The 19410-nt window shown below is 33.1% G+C and overlaps 1 protein-coding gene and 1 pseudogene across 1 annotated transcript; both read right to left on the bottom strand.

The window, feature by feature from the left end:
• Nucleotides 1-8537: 8537 nt before the first annotated feature.
• LOC121131492 (tuftelin-interacting protein 11) lies at nucleotides 8538-12550 on the bottom strand. The gene is given in 5 exon segments (XM_040726919.2): nucleotides 8538-10363; nucleotides 10366-10854; nucleotides 10857-12154; nucleotides 12228-12355; nucleotides 12410-12550. Coding segments are annotated over 3 exon segments (2442 nt in total). The 5' UTR covers nucleotides 11118-12154; nucleotides 12228-12355; nucleotides 12410-12550; the 3' UTR covers nucleotides 8538-8671.
• On the bottom strand, nucleotides 11155-12036 carry LOC139904718 (dnaJ homolog subfamily C member 17 pseudogene; annotated as a pseudogene).
• Nucleotides 12551-19410: the final 6860 nt, after the last annotated feature.

The raw sequence follows: 19410 nt of genomic DNA, 5'->3' as shown, positions 1-19410 counted from the left end.
AAGGTTACATTACATGCAATAAGCATCTTTGTGAGGTCATAGTTAAAGTCTTATTTGATGTATTCATCATTAACTTGATTTTTTTTAGATGAATATCCATGCTTTAGAAATGAGCTGAGGATAATGAGTGGCGTGTAATTCTAGACAGGGGACTAAAGGCACATTTATATCGACAAATCCGACAAGCCATTTGTTTCTCATCCTTTAAGTATTTTCCAAATTCCTGGACCTCCATTTCCATAAATCCAGACAGAAGGTGACGTTATTTTAGGCATTTTATTCAATTCTCTATCGACTATCAGCATCTAATATTATATTAATATTGAATAATTAAGGCGGGAATGATAACGTTCTTGATTGATAGAAGAAGATGTATATTATTTAATCAATGATGCCATAAGTATTTCGCACGCTTTTCTATTCTTACCAAAATTATCACCCTTAGACATTACGTTCCATCGACAAAGGAAAATGCGTGGTGGATGCACGATTTTAGGAAAAAATGGCAGGAGGAAAAAAAGGAAAAGTGTCAAGTGAAAAATGGCAAGATGCCTCGACTTAAAACTTTTGGATATTAATTATTAATTAGAAATATGTTCAACAATAATGAAGATACATCCTAAGACTAACTCGTTCCTTTGTTTTAGTTATTTACTTAATTCCCTGTTTTAATTCGTATTTTATATACGTTCTCCCTTTTCGTTAGTACAATAATTCTTTTTTTTTCTTTTTTTTGAATTCGATGTTAGAACAAGAAGATATTATTTGGATCAATCTATTATTTCAATATTCTGTATTTATAATTTATTGTTATTATTAGTTATATGATTCTAATTGTTTAATTTTGTATATTTAACTTAAATGTGTGATGGTTTATTTTTAGTATGTAGATTATATTTAATTTAAGCCTTCTATTTTAAATTTGGAACTTCAAATATATTTCGAAATACTCTTATTTTGTCGTTTTATTAGTTATTTTTCTGAGAATATGGTTCACAATAAATTACTATTTCATGGAGTGTGACGTTTCCAAATCTACTGTAACGGATAAAAATCGTCTAAGTCAATTATACGTAGTATATCTTTATTAAACATTTTGCTAATAAATACTTTCGTTACACCCTCAAAAATCATAATAAAGCAGGCAACTGATAAATACCGATGTGATTATCAGTGATAATCACATCAGTATTTTAAACAATGATACCATGTGTCTTTCTCCCCCCTGTCTCCTCGCACGCGTTTTTCTCTACAATATTATCAACTATAGTAATGTCATAGTAGATATACTATTAAATTTATTGATTTAATTCACGAATAATTATGAAGTGATTGATCTTTATAATTAAGACTAAAATGTTTTTCAGTTTTTCAAACTAAATATACTTTAAAGATAAAATATTATAGAGGGAAATTATTTGATATTTAACAACTTACAAAGTTAACGGACAAAATGAGTCATTTTTCTTATTTTCTTAGCGAATTTGTAATATATTTTATTCGAATAAATGTTCGAGTACCTATAAACTTTTGATAACTTCACGAGGTCTATTGGGGTATTTGCTATGAATAATTTGTATCAGTCTATCTATAGCAAATGGTTAAGTATCTACATAGTCGCCGGTGGCATTGATTAAATTCGTCTTCCATTTTCTTTGAAACGTTTATAAATTTTGTAGATAGTTGAATTAATCACCCTCTTGATAGAGTTTGTAACCATAGACTAGGCGGACCATTAAGATATCAGGTATTGATTCGTAATACTGGGAATTTGGGAGGAAATTTTTTGGCCACATACCCCACAAACTATATAAATCCCTTTTGCTGAAAGTTGATTTTCTTGGGAATACTTGCAAAATCTCCTAAATTGTAGAATCTGGGTCCTTGTGTTCTTCTTGTTTAAAAAAATCCATATCAGAAAACATTCCAAAAATACAAATCCCACTATTTTCCAATTCTAAAATAACATTGAAAAGTAGATCGTTTGTGAATAAATAAAATATATAATAATGTGAATAAAGACTCCACATGGAGTCTCTTTTAAAACAGAACTCAACTCATCCCTTCCGGATATACTCTCAATTAAATAACCTGTAAGGCTCCCACTTAACGTTATATACTTTGTTACCGAACAATCATAGTCGAAGAAAATGGGTTGCTTCCAAGGATATGACAATCCACGAATGAATATAACCTGAATTCGAGACATAAAATAAGAGTAGTAGTATTTATTTACGAAAAATAAAAATAAATTAAAGTATCGATATAAAAATCATCAAATTGAATTTATAACTAATTATGGTAAAAGTAGTTTATTTTTAAAATGGTCGTATTACCAGAAAATATTCTGTACTACTTGACTATAATTTTTATTGATTAATTGTTACGGAACGTCATTGAAGCAAATGTTTAAAAACGCAAAAAGTAGTACATATTTATGTATTGTAACTTATAGTTAGGTCATGGATTACTTTAGTAATTCATGGTTCATTATATAAAACATGAAAATGCAAAAATATCAACGAACTTAACAACTTAGCTTAATTTGTGTTCCGATAAGAAGAGTTCCACATACATTCTGCCACGATATGAAATATTTTCTTAAGTAGGCATATTAAAATAATTCTGAGACATTTACTTTATTAACCCGTTTTATCCAAGGCCTTCAATATTATACATAGGATAGATCTAACTCAGGGGTGTCAAACTCATTTCACATCGTGGCCAACATACGAGCGTTATGTATTCATTCAGGGCCAGGCTATTAAAATCATAGCATACTTGGCTCTACATAACCAAAATAGCATGTATTTCCTTCGTAAAAGGGAAGGTATTTTGTTTAATAACACTTTAACAATAGATTTCATTAATTGCATAAAATTTTAATTTAAAAAGTTTTAAAAAAGTACAAAATACACTTTACATGAGATTTTATAAAGATTATGAAAAAATAAGGACATTAAATTGCACATTTTAAGAAATTAAACAATAATTAGACATACTTGAAGAGCTGCAATCTTCTTATCTGAACATAATCTGCAAATTTAAATAGCAAGGCATGATTTTTAAAACTTGAATCTATTCTGGACTAGTTTTTGCTCCTGAAACTTGCCATCTTTTTGACTGAACGAGTGCATCAACATCAGGTGTAATTTCCTGACTAGCTGTATCTTTTATAATGTTATTTAAGTGCTTATTGGTTATCTTTGAACGCAATTTTGTTTTATTGATATTCATAACTGAGAAGATTTGTTCACAGAGGTAAGTTGTTCCTAACATGCGTATAATTTTAGTCGCAAGGGCTGTTAATTTAGGGTAGCTTGGTATTGGATATCCAGACCAACGGAGTTAAATTTGTCCTTCAAATCTGCGTCACATTGTAGATCAATTATTTCTAGCTGGATGTCGACCGGAACATTAACTGTGAAAGGTGAGTTAAAAGCTGAAAATTCTGTCTTAAGTTGACCAAATAGCTGAAATCGTTTGTTCAAATCTACCAGTAATCCTATAATATTGTCTCTATATCGCTTCAAGTCTGTATTAGGTCTTTCTTCACACACATTTATCAGGCATGGAAAATGAGCAGGGTTGCCAGTTTCCATTTGGGTCTCCCACAAGCCAGCTTCAATTTAAATGCGTTTTTTTTTGTCATAAAACTATGTGACAACTTTTTGCCTCCTTGCAACATTTTGTTAAGGCTGTTAAAGTGTCCAGTAATATCAATCAAAAATACAAGACCCTGTAGCCATTCATATGGGATTGTAATTCAGGAACCGTTTTTCCTTTTTCCTCCATGAAATGACTGATCTCCTCTGGTAGATCATAGAAATGCATCAACACAACGCCTCGGCGTAACCATCTCACTTCCCTGTTATATGGGAGCCTGTGTGTAATGTTCCTGTCACGAAGAAATGTCTCAAACTGTCGATGGTTTAGCCCTCTGGCTCGGGTAAAATTTAAAGTTTCAACAACCAATTCCATAACGTGGTCCATTTTCTAGGACTTACAACGCTTCACCTCCTGCTGCAAAATACAATGGAATGCCCAGAAGCGATCTCCTCCATTGTGTACTTGCACTTTCGCTTTGAACTTTGTCACGGCCCCTGACTTTATTCGGATCATGGATAGTGCAATGTCTATAGCAATGCTGACAGCGCGTGACCAGTCCACTCCCACTCTGTCCATTGCAGCTACTACAGACACAAAAATGAATTCAGCTATTTTTGTGTCCATCATGGGCACCAACTCAAATAAATTCTTCAGTAGCTGTCAATGTATCCTCAACACCACGAATAAATATCACCAATTGAGCCACATCCGTGATGTCAGTGCTCTTGTCAATTGCAACGGAAAATGCAATGAAACTCCCACCTCTTTGCTTCAATTGACTGGTCAAATCTTCCGATAGTTCTGAAATCCTTTCTTCTATCGTGTTCCTCGTCAGGTTGATAATGGCAAAGGCTCGTCGCTTCTCTGGACATACGAGTTCAGACGCCTTCATCATGCATCTTTTAACAAAATTGCCGTCAGAGTACGGCTTTGATACTAATACTATTTCATTGGCAATTAGGAAGCTGACCTTTACTGAAGCTTAACTTACTTCTCAAATCCGGGCAAAAGGTTGACTGCTGTTTGCTCAGATCCGCAAGAAATTAATTGACCTTATCTGTACTCATTGTTCCTTTTAATGTGTCATATTTCGCGCTGTGGTGACTTTCAAAGTGCACCAAATATTATATTCCTTGCATACCGAAACATGTTGCAAACACACCAAGCACAGTGGGTGTCCTTGTTTTTCCTTGAAAAATATATGATGTGCTCCATTTTTCTTGAAAAATTCTACACTCCTTATCCACTTTTTTTTTTTTTTTTTTTTTTTTTGATAACGACATTATTGTTAATATGGTTGAAGCAGAGAAAAAAAAGAGAAAAGTTTGATTTACTATCGAATTAGCCAGAAATATATTCGAAAAACTTGAGAAAAGGGGAATATAAAATAGAAAAAAAATGAACTAAAAAAGGAATGATAGGTTTTATTCCTGTTTTAGTACATTTTTTGTTTAAGGATGTTGTTTCAATATTGTACATAAGAATTTAAAAATAATGATAATTTTTTTGTATATTTTATGTATTTTTTTCACTTTGCAATTATCCTTCGGAGCTGTTTGAGCCTCATTTCGGGCCAGTTCCGACCCGCGGGCCTTATCTTTGACACCCCTGATCTAACTGTTTGGAATATCATTGCATATATACATATGTCACAGTAGAGATTGAAATCCAGTAAAATCGTTGATTCTCCTAGTAGAGATCGTGATCGTAATCTGTCCTAGGACAGATTAAGATCTCTATAGATTATATTCATTCTTGTTTTTGTAAATATAAAGATAAAAATAAACTTCAAGTCAAGATTTTATATAAACTATTATTATCTTAACGTGTGACTTAGGGTATCTCATATTTTGGATGATCTGTTGTGTATAGACGAAAAAATATTATTGAAAAGTTTCAATCTTTAAAAACTGTTTCTGTGACCTATCTAGCCATTTGAAAATTGAATTTACTATTAGTTAAGGAGATGTTTTATTTTTAAAGTTATCCTGCTGAATTTTAAAATTTTCACTTGAGTTCTTTCTACAAGTTGTATGGAAGAATATAATCCTCAATTTTCATTTCATCAATACTTCCATGTTCTCTAAGAATTAGTACAAAAGAAGGGATCTGAGATACTTTATCCTCAACAGGAGATGCTTGAATTTCAATTTCTACGGGAACTGTTATTATCAGGGTGGCTGTTCTTGGGATCACCCATTTCGAAATCTGTAATCATCATCCCCTTGCACCAAGATGTCCCACGGACATATCTCCACCTTATCTTGGATTTCGTAGCTATTTGTTTCGCACTCTCCAGCGACTCGATCTTTGACTATCTGCCCGAATCCACTCAGTGGTTTGTCGCTCCACAACCAACCACCTCTTCTTCTGACATACCTATCTTAAATCATAACGAAGTGGAATTTGCTGCTCTTGCCTAGTATTTTGCAAATGCTTGTCTGTCAATCTAAGAGTCTGGCCCAATATGAATAGTCCATCATGTCTAATGATATTGTAATTAACAACGGATAATTAAGTGATTAGCACTCCTTCCATTCGAACCACTGTCGTGTTTGTTTATTTTTATTTTCTCTTATTATATATTATATTAGTGATTGTAACTATATCAGTTTAAAATAATCTTGCCATTTTTCTAAAATCAAAGCACACTAAAAGTTCTTCTGAGCATGCACAATTTTCTTAAACAACAAGCTACAGACTGTCACACTACCTTGTGGATGGAATATATATATTTAGTTTGCTCATACCCTATAAATCCAGTTTAACTAAAGTTCATTAAAAATTTATTGTCTGAACTAGAGACTGGTTTATATAGATAGGCTGTGATGACTTAAAAATATTTCACTTTTACTTTCTATGCACTTATATAAACTTTTTTTATAAGTATTGGGGTTATGGTGTATTTTCAATTACGCCTGTTCGTACAACTAATATGGCATATATAAGAGTTGTAATTGATTATGATTTCTGAATTAAACACAAATCAATCCGGACATAATATCGATGTAGTCAATAAAAAAAAACCAAAAATACATTCTGTAGTAAAAGGAGATATTTTTGGAGAGGACCAACAATTAATATTTTATTTAAAACATGAAGTAATTTGAATTATGTATGTCATACCAAAAATTCTGGTGACCTTATTGACAGATGTAAATCTTTGAATATTCTCATTTAGCTTTTCCTGACCCAACTAAACGATGTTTACTTGAATAGTTTGAAGGGACTTCATTATATTCGTATTCTATGTCTTCACTGGGATAATCAATTATTTCAATTGAATTCGGAGAAACAGGTACTACTATATATTCTTTATTTTGAGGATTTGGTCTAAAAGAAGATTTCAGATTTGGATATACTACAGTATGCTTAGTATTTTTTATTTTTTTAATATGTGCTACTTTTGTCAAGCATAAATAACAAGTATGTGATACGGTTCCCGGTCCCTCTCTATGAAATAGATAAGGTAAAAGACAAGATGACGAGAAAAACCCGTGCAACATATATTAAGAGCCCAGTTTTTATTCTAATCTCCAACTTTAGAGCCAAAACAATTTCCGTGAAATCTTTTGATAAATGGTGTAAAACATCGTTTCTGGTAATGACAAATACAACTAAAAATGACCGGATAGTCCAAGCAGATTTTTTTAATGTTGAATACGTATTTTACAAAAATTATAGGTATATATTTATCCTTCACCAGCAGATAAGCCCTGGTCCATGGATAAGCCAAACACTATTTTTGAAACTTGGAAATAATTACAATTTAAAGAATGGCTGCTTACATGGTTACTTATAAGTAAAGTGCATAGTACTATATTTTAATCATAGTAGTAGTTTTTGGTATTTTTCTCAGGGGGGCATAATAGTAAAAGGATAAACTGGGGCGTCCGCAGCAATATATGTATTTTTTTTTTTTGGGGGGGGCTTGGTTTTTATAATATTTTTTGAAAAATATTGAAAAATTAAAATTTTTTGGAAAAAAATTAAATTTCAAATATTAAATTTCTAAGAAAAAAGTTTCAAAAATCCACAGCTGTTCACAAAAAAATTTAATATCCTAAACAAAATTTGAAAAAACTATTCAGAGAAAATTAAATTTTTTCGAATCAAAAATTTGAGAAATTATCAGTGGATGTTTCGTTGCTAGAGATTCCTTCCCACTCATGCACACTTTTTCATTGATGGAAACCGATCCCGTTTTCAAATCTCAAGAGAGATTTAATTTTAGCGCGACCTCTATCTTTCTTTCCTCCCTTGTTCTTTATAGTATACAAATTTTGATGAACTTTTCTTTTAATTAAGATCAATTCAAAAATGATCTTTACCCTTATGATTGTGATGACCTTCACCCAAATTGACAACAATATAGAGCATTTTGAGAGAATTCTTTTTTAAAATAAAAGTTCAGACCTTCAGCTATCAAATGAGATATTTTTAAACATTCTGGATTTAATATTCTTGAAGCTAAGAGTCTCTGAACAAAAAAACATCTATTTTCAATTTAAAAAAAAGCTTCTTTCATTTTTTAATAGTGTCATGTGGCATCATAATTTAATACCGTACGTACACAGATTTAGGCTTATCTTTTACATAAATTTCCTTTTCTATCAAACCATACCTCAAAAAAGTGTATACATGAGTAATATACCTATCACCAGGAGATTATCACAGATTCCTTCCCCAACGAATTGAAAAATTAAATAACGAACTCAATTTAATAAGATAATAGAATACTAATTTGTTATTTATTTGAAAGGCATATTAACGGGGTTGCGTTTCTATCCATTGTTTGTCATATGTAATCCATGGTTTTCATTCATTTGTACCCTCTGCCTTAAATCAGTTATGACTTATGGCCAGATACGATATTATCCATATTTTTGAAAGAAATATCCAAATGTTCTACGAATACATTAAAATACTCAACAAACATTACATACAAATATCATCCAATCGACAGATACAGAAATAATATCTTATGGAAACTCGAGTTATAAATATGAAGAAGTAACTACATTGACAAAAATATATCGTGGCATTATATAATAGTTTAATGTTAAGCATTGTCCATTAATACATTTAGTGATGTAGGTACCCAAACGTCCTTATTTGGCTCCTGAACAAATATCACATTTCTATCAAGATAGATATTGAGACTTCCACATCTGTATATTTGTTTTCCTTCCTTGAATCGATTGGGCATGACAGGGACAAATAGTACTCCATTTTCCTCACATCTTTTGGCAACGAGGTCTCTAAATCCCATAGGAATAGGTTGACGAATAGTTTGAGGAGGTTGAGTCATTTTTGGACGAGAAGGTTGACTTATTGGTATGTTAGGTGTACCAGCTATACTAACTCCTCCAACAGACCGGCTCATCATATCCAACGCCATACCAAATTGGTGCTTTATTTGCTGATGCACCAGTATTTCTGGGAAAAAAATAGACTTCCATCCTTCATACCACTTGGTAACCTCATTATAATTAGGACGATGATTCAGCCATGTGGCCAACACTTGAAGCCATTTAGGGAAGAAATGTTTTTCCAATAAACCGACAATGACATTGGGAGGTAACATATCCACCCACTCCATGACAGCATTCCAAGGAGCTAAATCTTGTTGATGGGGATTAATAATTAATTTTTGGATGGATATCTCTAATTTTGGTAATACATATTTTATTAGAAACGCATGCATTGAACCTTTGGAGAAAACTTCTTTCCATGGTAAGAGAATTAATTTGGCAGACCTATCAGAGGGATCCCAGTTAGACAATGCATTTCCCAATTTATTTCTGATTGTTGGATAAACTATCTCCAAATTATTACTCAAAAGAGGAAGCCATGGATGAAGCCAGGAATGAATAGGAACAGTATCTGTTTGAGGATTCCAAACATTAACATCATTTTGAATTTTAGGCAAAACGAGTTGGAGCAAAATATTGTCCTCCATCCATTTTGGAACGAGAGAAACAAACCAAGAGGACAGAAAGTTTATTAGTGCATCAGGAGCAACTTTGGCTTGCCAAATATTCACTGTGGTTCTCACTTTAGGCATCCAACTCTCCCAAAGAATAGAATAATAAGGATCCTCTTCAGGCGAATTAGCTTCAGGATTTATGCAAAGAACGTTTTTCCAACAATTAAAATTATTACGGATTTTTTCACTACCGGAGGAAATTAAAGGATTCCATACACTCAATTCCTTTTTTAAAATCGGGTTGACAACAGTAGAGGCGATATAAGGGATTTCATAACGAATGTAATCTTTAGTAAAGTTGGTTTTTAACTCAGTGAATAATTGGAGAGAGTCTTCTGACGAGAGATTACCCTTGGAATGCCTTTCTTCGATCGTATCAAGTGCATCTAGGATTTTGTTCAGGATATGAATTTCACTCGATTCTTTATTAACTATAGAACTCAACTTTTCCTCCTCGACAGTTAATACTTCGATCCTATCTTTATGATATTTAACTTTACGATCTGAAGAAATGATGTTTTCTTCACACATGTCCACTAACATATTCAGATTATGCATCAATTCAGGAAGTTCAAAATGCATTGCAGAGGGTATTTTAGATAACTCAGTATTCATTTCGACATCTTCGTCAGGAACATGCTTAGAGGAAGCAATAGCATGATAACCACTCAGAATGCGAGACTCTTTTCCTGTCATGTCGATAACTTTAGTTCGAGATTTGATTTCTGAGGCATTTTCATCCTCATCATTATTTACTTTTCTCCATTTCCTTCGTCGAGAACTTGATCTATACTTTTGTACACATATTTAACTTTAGAATTGTTAGAGATTCCCTCTTTCCTCCAATGAGATTTACTTCTTTGATACTCGTTTTCTTCATCAGAATGGACTTTTTTGGGCCGATTTCCTTCTTTTCCGTAAGCTCCGATAGCACCTTTCCCTTTTCTTTGAAAAGCTTCAATGATACTGTGCCTACCTTGTAGATCTTTCCCTAGACCTTTTCCTGCTTGATAACCCATTTGTAGCAATAACTTGGCTCCTATTCCCTTTGTGTGCTTCTCCCAATCTCCAAAACCTCTTCCCAAAGATACATTAGGGTTATAAGTACTTGAACGCAGACCAGCAATTTCCCCACCTCGAACTTCGTATTTCTCTTTTTTTCTGCCACCACCACCACGACCAAATGAAGGTCGTTTATTGACTTCTTCATCTGAGTCTGAGTCCGGAGGTGGTGGCGAGTCTTCTTTTTCTTCATCTTTTCCTTTTTATCATCTTCATCTCCCTTTTTTTGAATTCCAGCAGACACAAAACCAATTGGCCCACTATAAGCTAAATTTCGAGTTTTTTTCTTCCCAAAATCTAATTCATTTTCGGATTCATCATCAGATTTATCAGCCCATATCCCGTAAATAGCTGAATGTTTACTCCGCCTTGGCCGCCTCCTATTTTCATAATTAAGTTCATCATCAAGATCCTGATCGGTAATTTCAAATGGCATCACCTCTTCCTCATTAGCCATGATCTGCAAAACAATAGTTTAATATTTCTTTATGAATTCAAGTAAACTAAGAATTTTATATTTCATCGTTTTTTATCATTTCTTTTATTAATTTCTTTCTTTCTTCTGCTTGTCTTAATTTTCTCATCACTAAAGTTTCATAGTCATTATCACTCTGCAGCGTGGAAGCTGTTTGAGGGGTTTCAAAAGGCATGACTTGAGGTGTAGTAGATTTCTTGTCATTCTCTGAGACAATTTTTATTTTTAGAGGATTATCCATATATCCAGTCTCAATTTTGGCGGCAATGGAAGCAGCATTTGAATCTTTCATCTCAATCAATGCTGATTTTCCTAATACGATGATGTTTTGAATGTCGCCATATTTAAAAAATATTTTCTCTAAAGACTCTTTATTGTAGCGCTCATCTTCTTTCTTCCACTTTAGTTTTATTTTATCAGTTGAAGAAGGTGTAGTAGAATTATATGGCTCTGAATCTGACAGATTGAACAATTGGGATTTCATAAGTTCTTGTTCCTCCTGAAGTTCTTTGGATCCTTCTTCACGCAAACGCTCAATTTCTGTAGCCAGTTTTTCTTCATCGGATTGCCTCTTTTGAACTAAAACTCGTTCTTCTGCCTCTTTTTCTCTTCTTTCCAAATCCTCTTTGAGTTTTTGTCTCTTAGCATCTAGCTTTTTGTGTCGTACTAGTGCGGCCTGTTTTGCTTTAATAACATTATCGTAGGCTTTTCGTGCCTCAGTATCTGTTAGTATCTTAAGAGCTTCTGAGAGGCGATGAAAGGTTTCAATAGCCTTAGGATTGTCGGGGTTTTTATCTGGATGGCATTTTAAAGCTTTTTTACGATAAGCACTACGAATAACTTCTACCGTAGCATCAATGGTGATATCGAGAAGAGCATACAGATCATCTTGAGGTATCATGATTGAGACAGGCGCTTTTCTAATTCCTTTAAATCTAAAAAGTTCTTTGAGAGAAATTTATCTTCAAGGTAAAAGACGGGGATTTCGTAGCGATAGAGACCGAACCACTTGCTATTCTCTAGAATATAAGATAAGAAATAAAATATTGGAGTAAGTAGAAATAAAATGAATTTGGAATAGTAATTCAGAACCTGGCTCAGTGATGTCTACTTCTTTCAATTCGACGTCAAGTCCTGAAGCCAGAAGATCTTCTTTGGCCTCTTCACAGAGTGTGCAATCCTCTTTGCTATAAAGTGTCAACACTTTGCGGCTTTGAGAGCTAAAGGAAACAAAGGAACTACATACACCCAAAAAACGTCGAAAAATATCTTACGACAACCGAGATAAACACCGCTGACTAAAGAGAAGGATGGAAACTAGACCCATTTGGTATTTACCCACTCAGTCTGACATTAAATGAACAAATAAAATTGAACATATAAATCCCCCAACTTCGTACAGTATTATGACGTCATCATATCGACGTTTTATGTAAATGTAAACCAAAGCCAAGGTTAATAGAAATATGATCTACCGTGGTTCTTACCGAACCGTGGGTTTAGAGTACCGGTTCATTATAGTTTATACATGGTTAGTCCCAATGTTAATAGAAATTGCTATTAACCTTGAACCAGAGCCATTGAGTTTTTCTAATATCTGGAGTGAAGCAAGGGTCAATCACTAAGCCTCATGTAGGGGGATGAGTATTTTTTATGGTTTTGAACCATAAAAAATACCAAATCAAAATGGCAAAACCTAATTGACTTTGTACAATATTAAACCATTTCTATTTCAACAGCATAAGAAAATCTATGTGAAGTCACGTGCTACAATTAATATATCTTCCACCAAGACAACATCTTGAACTGAAATAAAAATGTTTTTGACTAAAAAATTTGCGCTGAGTACGTGAGAGTGATACTGATACATTATATTACCTTTAACATTTTCATGATATCACTGCCATGATATAATATTATATTAGACAGTATTGTGTCGGTGCAATTTTTATTTCATCACTAAACATTATTATTATTTTGTTTTATATAATAATAGCATAATTAGTATTGTAGTTATAAATATACATTCTATCTGTGATAAATGTGAAAATATCATTCAAAGCATTTTTGTTAGATGTCGCCCCTCATTTCGTTAAGCAGTAATTGAATTACTATATATAGTTTGAACGTCGGTATCTAAGTCATTAATGAGTATTTTTAGAATAACTAATAATTAAATATAAGAACTGTTTTATGGGAAACATTTATTAATAATCTTCATTAGTGTGAAAATTCTAAATCTTCATGGGGGTAACATTCCAATATGGTGATAAGCAATTAAGTTTTTTAGAAGATGATTAAGACTAACTCAGTTTTGAAATTGCTAGTCTGAAGAAGTTAAGAGGTTACTTATAATTTGTTGTCAAAATTTCACTTAACACTCAACAATTCACAAAATCTATTTATGCAGATAACGGAAAAATATTATAAGTAATGCAGACGAAATTATCGAGAAAAAAGGCTGCATATTCATTCAGAGTCTAAGATTGACTTCTACTTTTTTCCAAGGGATTTCTGCTTTATATACATCAAGGAAACTGAGGGACTCTTACAATGAAATATTTTTCTCAGAAAAAGAGACGAAAAAATCGACTTTGGAAGGAACAGGCTTCAAGAGTTTCAACAAAGGAGCTGTGGATGAGAAATGCACTCTTTTTTCCTACCTGAGTAACTCATTCGGGAATTATTTCTTTTTGAGGAACTCTCCAGTTTCAAAGAACTATTTATATATAATATCAGAATAGAATATGCGTTGTACACCAAAATATTGAGACACATTATCTTTTCGAGTCTATAATCATCTTGCACTTGATTCCGAATGACAAAATATACTCAGTAGTAATAATGAAATTAGGCGTGAGATTAAAGTGTCCAGCCTTTATAATTATCCTTATAGACTGTATATAACAAAGTCCAACTTATAAATGTGATAGAGATGAGTGATTTCTGCGTTATATACATCAAGGACACTGAAAGATCCTTAATGGAATAGTTTTCTTAGAGTAGGAGACAAAGCAGAGTTCGGCCTTCATTAATTTCAAAGAAGGAGCTGTGGATGGAGGAAGAGAACTCTCTCTGTTCCTAACTGGGTCTTTATGTCGTTTTATGGAACTCCTTAGTTCTTATATGTAGAAGTATACGATGATTCCGTAGAAGATATTGATGAATTTATGTATAGAGACATTGATTAATAAGATCAGAAATAATCACAATTGACTGACATTAAGAGGCACTTGCACAATTAACGATCCTTCCATTAAAGGAGATGAGATCCAAAGAGTGAAGCACTTTTTCAGTCAAGTCCAAGAGATTTCCCGTTAAGAGTCGAGATCAGCAAGCATATGCATTGGATATTCCTATCAACGGGAAGGATGGATGGATATGGATCCATATATCCGATTATTACGTAGGAATCCATCCAAATGACCATAGTTCTAACTCCTCACTTTTCTTACCTCTCTCCTTCTGCTTACTGCTGTACTAATGGAATTCAAAGTCGTACCTACTAGCGTCTATAGGTTTTGTGAGTCAAAAAGAAGTTATTAAGGTGGGTTCAATGAAGTGCATACCAAGGACGCTCTTAATTCATCATAATTCATAAATCATAGCCCATAGGGACTACTGCTATCTTAGAATAAGCAACGAACGCCGGTACCAGAAGGTGGCCTAGAAATTTAGCTTGTTTCTTTGTTATTGGTAAAAGTATTAACTAAAATGCTTATTTATCTTGATGAGGTGATCGAATCATCGCTGCTTCAAAGAATGTGTTCCCCTGGATGACGGCACTCCCAAGAACCCTTGCACCAGTTTTCACAGATTTCCATGCTTCAATGTGGCCCAAATCAAGAGCTCCAATCAAAGTGGGAAAAAGCCATTTCAGGATCAAAAGTTAACAAAAAAAGCCAAGTCACAATTTAGAAAATAACTAAAAGTACTGCAGCCTCCATTTCACAGATGATGACTTCATCACCAAGTCGGTCGACAAGCAATATGGCCATGGGTACCAACTATACGTAGATCTAAAACAAAGGTAAGACTGAACAGACTTGTATTACTTATTAGCTAATTTAAAAATTAATTATTAATTTGTAGGGGTTTAAAGATGACACTGTTCTGTCAGTGTGGACAATCTTCCGTCGTACCTCTCCTCCCCTCCAGCAATCCTAGACCTACCAGAGCAGTATCAGTCAGTCAAAGGTTCCAACTCGACTATGAACGTTAAAATGCCTTTGGGATTGAGATGTTCATGAAAGAAGGCGTTGAAACAACTCAGGAGGTATATAAGAAGTTATCTCAGGGGACAGTCCCCTCAAAATTATCCTTAGTCAAGCCTGAAGCAACAAGGGCCTTGAAATAGAAGATGCCCTCACCTTCAAAGCTTTTAAAGATCATCACAGGATTAAAAAAAGTGCAATTTCCCACTGTCTAATCACAAAATCACAGGGGAAGATTAAATCTCTTACGGAAGTAATCAACATAACTGCATATATTGGATGAAGGAGGAATTGAAGAACAATGAGGCATATGAAGTCATCATGACCTTCTTGCGTAGACTATTCCAATATTCAGACTTGGAGCCAGTTCAATTATCAAAGCTATCTTTTATCACGGAGCAGATGACGCTACTCTTAAGAGCCCAAAGCTAGGAGATACTTACCAGGTCTTCTCTGTGTTCGTCTCCTATGGCAAAACGTAAGCACAGCCTTCTATAACAAAATCTATTTGTTAAATGTCAAGTGTAGTGACTAAAGAGACTGGATTGCCTGTTTCAACTGTTAAATATCTCTGAGCAAGGATAAAAGACCTGGATAGCAGAGAACTCAATATTACTCTCATGATTGATGAAGTGTACTCAGCACAAAGAGTTGAGTTTGTGAGAGGCAAGTTCCTTGGTTGTAAGGACAATCAAACTACCAAAACAGTTTTCACATTCATGATCAAGTCTGCTGGAGGAAAGTATATGAATGTGGTTTCACTCGTCCCACTGGCAAAAATGAATGCAGAATTTATATATAATCAATACACTCCCATCATGAAGACTCTTTATTAAATCAGATTCATTGATGTTGCTGTATCGGTTGACAACCACCCAGCTAAAAAGAATTCCAAACTAAGCTCCTTTGTTGTGGTAAGTTCCAAACCTCAATACCTCACCCACACAACAGCACTAGGAAGGGTTATCTCCTCTTCAACATAAAGTGAATTATATTTACTATGCTGTTTCACATGATTTTTATTTTGAATTCTTACTTATTGTCTATTTGAAGTATGCCTTATTTTAATAGTTCCTATTAAATAAATTTATCTTTGTTAATGAAAAAAATGTTCATTATAACTTATTTCACAGTTTAAATCAGGTAAATTACAAACTAGAGTTTATATTATTGAATGCACGGTAGGCCACACTCTGAGTTGTAAGTTTTGAAGTCCGCCATCCATATAGTAGAGATATGTGCATACTCACAATTTAGTACGTATTTATGCTTCATTTTCACTGCAATATCACCTATTTTTTCAGGACCTTTTGACAAAATCTCTCCTTTAAAAAAATAAATCAAGTATAATCGGCGTGCATTCATTTGAGTAATATTTATTTCAGCGAGGGTCATCTTAGTCCTCTAGGAATAGGATCTTTAAAAAAGGATTTACATTCTCCAATCCTTTTCGTTGCCCAATGGTATGACAGTAAACCCAAGGTTAGTAGAAATAAAATTCTATTTACCTTGATTAAACCATTGATTTATGAGCCGTTTTTAACTTGATTCAAAAATATATTACTTGTATTTAGTTCTTTTTAGGAGAAGGCTTCACGGGAGCTGGGACGTATCTTTTTTTGGTGCTCTTTACCACTCTGCTAGCTTAATTGAATCTAAGAAATATTCATCATTCTTAAAGGAATAAATAATCTATAGATAGTCCCTATCGAAGGCTCTGTTTTTTACCAATAAACCCTAAATTTGCCAGTTTTCTATTAATTCTTATTTAATATGATACGAATAACAAATGAAATATCCCTCTCTGGATGGCTATGTTTTCTTTAACAAAAGGATATAGATTTGAATGTAACCTTGATATATTGACATATTTTTAAGTTTGTTTTTCTGTTTTTTTCAATTTATTTTAATTTTGTCGTAGAAATACACCATTTGTATATTCCCCGCTAAATTACATTTATTAAATAATTTATTCATCTTTAGCTATTATGACTAACGATGGACAGATAAATTTTCTTATAATCATTTCAATAATTTTCGAGGTATTAAATGTTTGTATCTTAAATTTATAGAAAAGCCCAACACCCTTTGTCGTGAATTGCAATCTTCAATTCAAGGATATATTCTTGCACTTTGATGCCAGTAGAACACATTCTCAATTTAATATTAATTTGGTATCCAAATAAAGGAATGCATCATGCGGTTGTAAAACAGAACTTGTAATCATGGTAAATAGCTAAGAAGATAATAAATGATTTATATAATTTTTAAAGCTAATGAATTATACGAATTAGAACAGTCAAAATATATCAAGTTTTTACCAAAATATGTTGTTTTTTTTCTTTGATCAAATGAAGAATAATTGAATGATTTGCTTTATCAGGTGCGTCCCCAGGGGCGCTTTGGGGAGCTCGGTTTTTTTGAAAATATTTCAAATACTAAATTTTGCCCCAGATCTAAATTTGATTGAATGGCCTTATATTTTTTAGAAAAGCAAGAACATTATTATCGAAAGGAGACATGAGTGAATGCAATTTCTGATCATTTAGTCATAATGGTATTAACTTCGACTAGTACAAACCAATTTTAAATTACTAATTGAATAAGATTTATCCCATTTGTTCAACGTGGTTTATTCATTATTAAGTTGCAACGAATTTAGTAGTTATCAGGTGTATCATAATTATAAAAATGAAATCTATCAAAAGCTGCCGAGGGGATAATCATCTTTGCATTCAATGCTATATCTATAAGTCGGGTAGGAAAAATTTAAATAGTTTGAATTGGAGGTGTGTTGAAAATAGACGTAAAGGCAGAGTTAAAATAGGAACAAACCCAGAGGAGAGATAAATTCCAAATGTTATGTCCTGCTTCTGGAAAATTAAGGCTAAAAAAAATTAAGCATTAAAAATATGATTTTTTCCTCAGTTGAGCTTCCGAGAGCTCTTATAAGGGGTGCTGTTTAAAATTTCATTGTCCTTAGGAAAAATATAAATTTACCCCAAACCATAAGACAAATAAGGAGAAATAACAGTGAACCTCCATCACCAGCGTCTAGTGTGGATTTGAAACTCCACCCAAAATTAGATTTACAAACTCAAGAGAATCAATTTTATTATTTGATTCTGGATCGATGGATGAAAATCGACGAATTATTTATTCAACCAAAAAGTGTTTGGAAATAATGAGCAGATACCAACATTGGTTTGTAGATGGAACTTTCAAAGTTAGTCCGATTATATTTTACCAATTATTTACGGTACGCGTACTAGTCATGGACACAGTAATTACATGTGCACATGCACTTCTTCCAAACAAAAGCCGTGATACATATAGCAGATTTTGGGATCGATTAATGAGGAATACATACAGAATTACATTTTATCGCATCAGTATATTAAATGATTTTGAAAAAAATACGATATCTATTACTAAGGAGGTTTTTCCTTTGACTAAAGTTGTTGGAAGTTTTTTTTTATATTTGGGCCAGTTGTTGTGGAAGCAAGTTCAGAAGTCACGGCTACGACAAATTTATACTGAAAATGAGGATATACGAATTAAAATAAAGAGTCTTATTGCATTAGCTTTCCTACCTCTGATAGAATAATCAATGCTTTTGAGATCCTCACAGAAACCTTTCATGAGGATCTTAGAGTTATTGCCAATTATTTTGAAGACATCGGTCGAAATATGGAGAGACTAGGAAAGAGCCACGATATCCACTAGCTTTATGGAATATGAATATACAAACAGAAGAAGGTTTGCCTAGAACAAATAACTGTGTAAAATCTTGGCATATGGCTGTCCAGTATTCCATGCCCCCTTCACTTTGGAAGTTTCTCAACCCATCATCAAAGAAAATTTATTATAAGTTGTCTTCCAACAAATTATATCAGAATCAGTTTCTTTGCACAAAAAAAAATAAATATAAAATGAGGCACTAAATAATTTAATTCAAAATATTAATAATTATTTACCAATTCTTAATTTTTGCGTGGATGCGCGCTAAATATAGAAAAGAATGTATAATTTGAAAATTGAATTTGTCTCAACTTATGATA

The sequence above is a fragment of the Lepeophtheirus salmonis genome, unplaced genomic scaffold (assembly GCF_016086655.4).
Source record: "Lepeophtheirus salmonis unplaced genomic scaffold, UVic_Lsal_1.4 unplaced_contig_7493_pilon, whole genome shotgun sequence".
NCBI classification, from domain to species: Eukaryota; Metazoa; Arthropoda; class Copepoda; order Siphonostomatoida; family Caligidae; genus Lepeophtheirus; species Lepeophtheirus salmonis.
Note: the sequence above shows the minus strand (reverse complement) of the source record. Positions and strands in the feature narration are given on the sequence as shown.